The 6,789-nt window shown below is 36.1% G+C and overlaps 1 gene segment (V, D, J or C); it reads left to right on the top strand.

Moving 5' to 3' along the window:
• Window positions 1–5,539: 5,539 nt before the first annotated feature.
• On the top strand, window positions 5,540–6,429 carry LOC125781137 (T cell receptor alpha variable 14/delta variable 4-like). The segment is given in 2 exon segments: window positions 5,540–5,605; window positions 6,080–6,429. Coding segments are annotated over 2 exon segments (405 nt in total).
• The last annotated feature ends 360 nt before the right edge of the window (window positions 6,430–6,789 follow it).

Here is a 6,789-nt window from a genome sequence, read left to right on the forward strand (position 1 = left end):
TGGTTTAAAAGCCCTCCCTCTAATACAAAAACCTCCTGCCTACAGCTGTACTGAAAATACCCACCTACTGAAGCTGAAAATGGGGTTTGTTAAGGTTTTGAGGACCATCAAGCCTCAGATTAATGCTGTTCAGACCATAAACCATTCACCATAAACCATAAACTATTGTAACGCAGAGGAGGAGGCAGGATGCAAATGCACGTCTTTATTTTCCATATTATTAACTAACAAAAACAAAACACTAAAAAACAGAGGATAAACTAAAAGACTGAAACAAACAAGCAAAAATAACAAACAAAGAAACAAACTACAAAAAGCAGGAAAAGGAAAGACACTGCACAGACACAGGCTAAGGTGTGACAGCTATAGAGTTTTAATACAAATGTGATTAGTGTCAGACAGCCTTATTAATTTGTGACTTGCTATTCTTTTACACTAATCCTAAAATCAATGGTTGCCACAGTAGATTAGTAGTTAAGAAGGATGAGCTGAATTGAAGATAAAGGTTACTACAAATAATGAAAAAATAATGGGCAACTCTTGGTCATATGTATTGAGCTACACATAAAAAAGTAGTGTTTAACCTATGTATACCGCAACATTCCAGACTTGTAGAGTTGTAGAGGTTCCTAATGGTGTCCTGCAATAATCCATTCAGTGCAGATTGAATATTGTTAGGAAGTTCTGGGGATAGGTAGGGGATAGGTCTGGTGATGTGGTTGGCCATGGGTAGTATGTTTAAGTTACTTCAAGGCTCTTGAGGCAGCAGTGTGTGATTGAGCACTGTCCTGCTGGAATAGTGGCTCCCCCTTGGGAATGTTGATTTGATTTAAAGTCTTTTGAGGATGTTTGTTCTACTTATTAGAAGTAATCATTAGGTCTATTAAAAAAAGAATTGAAGTCACAGTAGCTTGAGTTGTTAATATTTTAAATTTAAAACATTTGATTGATTAATTATGTATAAAATGTTACAATCATTCCTGGTATGTGTTACAACAGTCCCTGTACATAGGACGCTTGTAACAGAGGAGTAACTGTATTTCATAAATTTTGTTACCTGTACATAGTTTAAATGTATTGTTTCTGTAGGACACATCACAGCTTATAACATAGCAAATTGGCTTTTCTAGTGTAAATATATATATATATATATATATATATATATATATATATATATATATATATATATATATATATATATATATTTATACACATTTATAAAAATAAAAAATGGATGCAATGAAGACCAAAATTGCGCTATATATGTTTTTCAATAGGAGGCTTCAGCTGCTGCTGCTGCACAAAGGCTCATATATATATATTCACGTCCTCGCTGTGGTTCAGTATGATCATGTCCTTTAGTGGACCTAAGGTTTGATACTCTACAAAGTGATACGAATAGACATCTAAATGTGGAATTTATGTTGCCTTTCCATGATCACACTAGCCAAGATTCAACCTCACTCACAAGATAACACCTCATAACCATTACATATAATGGCTCACCCAGAAAGGGGGTAAAATGCTAAACATGGGATTTGAACCCAGGACACTTGTTGCCAGAGGAGTGCTCTACCACTGGTCTAGCAAAGCAGGTGTGATTTATAATGGACAGGACAGGCTGAAAACAGGTGGAAGTTAAAACAAGAGCCCACACCTAATGTGAGGATTTTGGCGGGAAACAAACAAAGAATGCCAGAGAAGAAGCTGGCTTTTTAAGAGACAGAGAAAACAGACAAACAAAACAAAATGGCTCCTCCAAAAAAAAAAATAAACTAAAGATCTGGAAAAGGGTAACTTTTAAACTTATTACTCTATATATTTTTTGTATTTTCTTTACTTTTCTTTTGTTGAAAGGGAATGGAAGACATAAAATAGGTCCAAGAGACCCAAAAGCTTGAGAAGGGAAAGAATTGCAGCCGTTAGCTGCTGCTCATACACACAAAGACACAACAAATGCTGGTCTGTTTTCCTCCCCCTTTTAAAGGCAGGCTACAGGTGTTGCTGATTAGGCCTGATTGCCTCCAGAAGCTACCTGTTGCCCCCTCTGGTGGCCGGAGGCCGCCTAGCACTGGATCCAGCCCTTAAAATGCAGGTGCATGTTTAAGAAATTTGCAATAATAAAACTGTGTTTAGAGATGCTAAGATCATGCTCCAGCTAAACACATAGATTTGTAGTTGTTTGCTATGGGGTTTAAGGCACAGCTAAGCAGAGTTTAGTATTCTACATTATTTAACACACAAGATATGATTAGTTGGCTAATATATATTATATATCCTATCCGGACGGGGTTAGTTTCTTAGACGGGATTCTTCACGTCTGTGAAAAATATTTTACACTTTTACTCAGTGATAAAACTCTTGCGTCCGGACTGCAAATGAAAAAACATGAGGACCGGTGAGTTTTTTTTACTTTCTAAGTCACATGACATTACGTTAGTAGCTCCTCTACTTCCACTCGCTGTTGTGTTTATGTGGGTCTCCATGGAAACGCACACCTAAAGTGTGATTACGGTGCCTGGCAGTGGACAAATGGCTATTTTATTAAATGCGAATTGACGAATTCAGAGATGTGGATCCGGACGGGACTAAAATTACCTTACGACCACAGCAAAAAAACGTAGGTAATTCAGCATGTAATTGTCTCAGAGGACGTCTGAGAAAAACACCTACATACTTAATCCGGGTGGGAATAAAATCCAGAGGACCCCCCCATAAAAGAGAAAATTACCCCAGGACCCCCTAAAAAAACTAATCCCATTCGGATAGGGCTTTAAAAAACTGAAAATGTTCATTTTTACTGTGTCCTGGAATGAACCCATCTACACACAGTGACAATATTTGCTCACGTATCAGCTTTTGTTTCTGTGGTAAAGTATCTGAGAACATATGTGTGTTCTGCCTTTAATGTCTTAGTGGTTAAGCCTTTTAACCAATGGCTGATTAGTGCACCTGCCCTCAGATGATTCATATCATAGATGCAGTTGCATCCTCTGTCTGTTAGGGGGCGTCTTGAGGGATTCCTGATAGTGAAGGCCCTGTAACTGTCTATTAGTTAGTGTAAATGCAGACACTAAATAAGAAAACGTGTCAAGATGATCTCCAATCTTGTTACATTTACTGCATCCATCATCTATGTTATAGGTAAAGTTGCATTATTTTTACTATTTTAGGAATCTTATTATTTAATAGTATATATAAATAGCTGTACATTATTGGTAAAATGCTCATATGTTCAGAATAATGGAGTAATCATGCTATTTATTTATTTTTTCCTTTTTTAAAACAGGATACTCTTCAGCTGCTCAAACTGTTCACCAGACTCCTGCTGACCTGATCAAGAATGCACAGGAATCAGCCAAACTTCAATGTTCTCACGCCATAACGAACCATGATGTTATGCTCTGGTATAAACAGACTAAAGACAACCAGCTCCATCTTTTAGGATATCTAAATTTAAATTTTAAAAATCCTGAAGAAGCCCTGAAGAACAAGATTGACTTAGGTGGTGATGGACGTAATAATGGCACAATTACCATCAAGAGCCTTCAGCTGAATGACAGTGCAGTGTATTTCTGTGCTGTGAGATATACACAGTGCTGCAGAACACTGAGCTCTTCTACAAAAACCTCCTCTTCCTCCTTCACAGCTGCAGAAATGCTCCTACGGTCTCATACAGATAAACACTAGCTGTGTAGACTTGAATGTATTTATTATATAACCTCCTGCACAGTTACACAGCATTGTGCTTAACAACGCATCTTTAAATTGCACAATGATGTATTCTTCTTTCTATGCATTTTTTCCTTATTGGAAATTAATACTAAAGTCATCCAGTCTATGAAGGAAAACATAAGAAATTTAAAGAAATGTTAAACAAACCAAAATACTTTGTAAAGCATTAAGGCTGCTCTTATCTGGGGTGCTGTTAACTTGCAGTTTCTGAGGCTGTTAAGTCTGATGAAGCAGAGGTAACTCTTGCTCTTCCTTTCCTGGGGCGATCCTGATGAGAGTCAGTTTCATCATAATGTTTTTGATGGTCTTTGAGAATACACTTGAGGATACATTTAAAGTTCTTGATTTTTTCCTTATTGACTAAACTCTTGCCATAATATAGATTAGAACATTACTCAAATGGGGCTATTCACTGTATACCAGGGGTGTCCAGGTATTTTAGAAATAGAATGAAAGTTGGCCCGCTGTTAAGCAGGTTTTTATAATGTGAGATTCAAAGAGTCTAAAAGCGGAGAGGGTGCGCAGTTGTAGCGCAGAAAAACGTGCCAAAGAGTCTAAAAGCGGAGAGAGTGCGCAATTGTAGCGCAGAAAAACGGGCCAAAGAGTCTAAAAGCGGAGAGAGTGCGCAATTGTAGCACATAAAAATGGGCCAAAGAGTCTAAAAGCGGAGAGAGTGTGCAGTTGTAGCACATAAAAATGGGCCAAACAGTCTAAAAGCAGAGAGAGTGCTCAGTTGTAGCTCAGAAAAACGGGTCAAAGAGTCTAAAAGCGGAGAGAGTGCTCAGTTGTAGCACAGAAAAACGGGCCAAAGAGAATAAAAGACTGTTTTATTACAAAGTCTGTGGCCCTTGACTTCAAATATATTTCTACTTCTGTCCCTCAACAAAAAAAGTTTGGACACCCCTGCTTTATACCAACTCTAATAATGAAAAACATACATATATATTTTTCTGCTACTTAATATTAGATAAGATAAAATAAAATAAGATTTTTTAATCCATGAGGGGTAATTCCAACAGCTTACTAACAGAAACACGCCCATATACAAAGAAATATGGAATAAAAAACTACAATAAGAAATAAAATTGAAAAAAAAGAATTATATTAGAAATAAAATTCCAGCATGTAATAAAATATATACAGTATAAAACAGAAACAGGGTGGTCAATTATGAAAGCATTTCATGGATAGTAGTACTGTGTATGACTATGCTTGTAACAAAACCTTTCATTTGATTTGATCCAATATGATTTATATATGTAAAACTGCATACAATATTAAAACCAGTTGTCAGAGCTTGACCACTATAACCATCCTCACTTTAACAAAGTACAGATCAATGGTCTTGTTGAAGACAATAAACTCTTCATAGCCACCATAAACCAACAAATTGGTCTGGAAATCAGATGATCTCTAAAGTGTTTCTGATTGGTAGTGAAGCCCAGATTATTCACAATTGTTCTGTTATTAGAACATGACATTTCACATTCGGGCCTGTATTTATATTTTCATTTCCTTTAAAAAATCATTAAAACAAAAAAACTTAATTTTACTCATACTTATATCTGCTACCATCTCTTATCTGTCATTAATTTAACACCAATAAAAGTGTCAAAATGCACATTTGCGCAGCACAGATCAACAATACCTAGTGTTAGTAATGCCTGGTAAACTAGTATTTTGTGTCCTCTCGCATCTGACGTTAAGGAGGGCGTCAACCTCATGTAACCACTGGTATGACGTCATACTCTCATACTCAATGCATCTCAATCTAGATGCATTTTTGGTCCTTTTCGGTCTTTACTGAGAGCCAGCATGATCAGAACTTTTATAATACTGCTTCAGATACTCTACTGCTACACTATACCAGGTGACAGACAGAAAATAAAGACTTATTGGTACCACTTTAAAATAAGACTACCTTTATAAAGGGTTTATAAATGGTTTACAATTCATTTATTAACGGTTATTAATTAGATTGTAAATGCCTTAAAAATCATAAATAATCAGTTATTACACATAAGTAGAAAGAGCAACAATGACCTGTTGTTTGCCAAATAGTGAACTATATTACACAGCCATCTATATTGTTGCTCTTTCTAAGTATATGTGTTATAACTGATTATTAATGATTTTAAGGCATTTACGACCTAATTAGTAACCATTAATGAACTTATTGTAAATCATTAATAAATCCTTTATAAAGGTAGTCTTATTTTAAAGTGATACCGACTTATTATACTGTGGATTATTTTATATAACTGTTATACATACATAGAAATCACAAAATTAAATAATGTTAAATATATTAAAATAAAGCTTTATTTACTTTGTATTTTCACAGGTGTTGCAGAAGCTGAAGATGTCACTCAGCCCAGTTTAATTTGTGCAGAAACGGGTCAATCAGTCACGATTGACTGCAAACACAACAAAGGAAGAGACTACAATCAGATGTACTGGTACCGGCAGCACCGAGGAGAGTCCATGAAGCTTGTCGTCTTCAAAGCTAGCTATGCTCAAAATCCAGAGTTTGGAGATGAGTTTGATCAGAAGAAATATTCAACAGTTAAAACAGTTCCAGAGAGTGGATCATTAACAGTGGATAATCTGAACTCTGCTGACAGTGCTGTGTATTTCTGTGCTGTAAAAGAACACAGTGTTACAAACACAGGGAGAGGCTGTACAAAAACTTAACTTTGTACAGTAGACTGTGTGTGTGTGTGTGTGTGTGTGTGTGTGTGTATTCAAGTGTATTACACAAAAAAATAGAGAAGTGAAGGGCTCCAGTAGAGGGCAATGTAGCACAGTAAATCTGCAGGTTCTCACTCTCAGCTTGATTTTAACCCTTTAAGACCCTGCATCCATTACAATAGACATCATGTATCTTTTTATTTTAAAATGTCCTGTTGCACATCAGAATAAACCATTAACCAGCCAATGAATAAGTATTATAAACCAATGAAACAGTAGCTTGGCGCCAAGGTGCCCAATGCACTGGAAAAAACAGTAATATTAGAATCACTGAGGTAAAGTACCAGCTATTTTTTTTACTAA

The sequence above is a fragment of the Astyanax mexicanus genome, chromosome 14, assembly GCF_023375975.1.
Source record: "Astyanax mexicanus isolate ESR-SI-001 chromosome 14, AstMex3_surface, whole genome shotgun sequence".
Lineage (NCBI taxonomy): Eukaryota > Metazoa > Chordata > Actinopteri > Characiformes > Acestrorhamphidae > Astyanax > Astyanax mexicanus.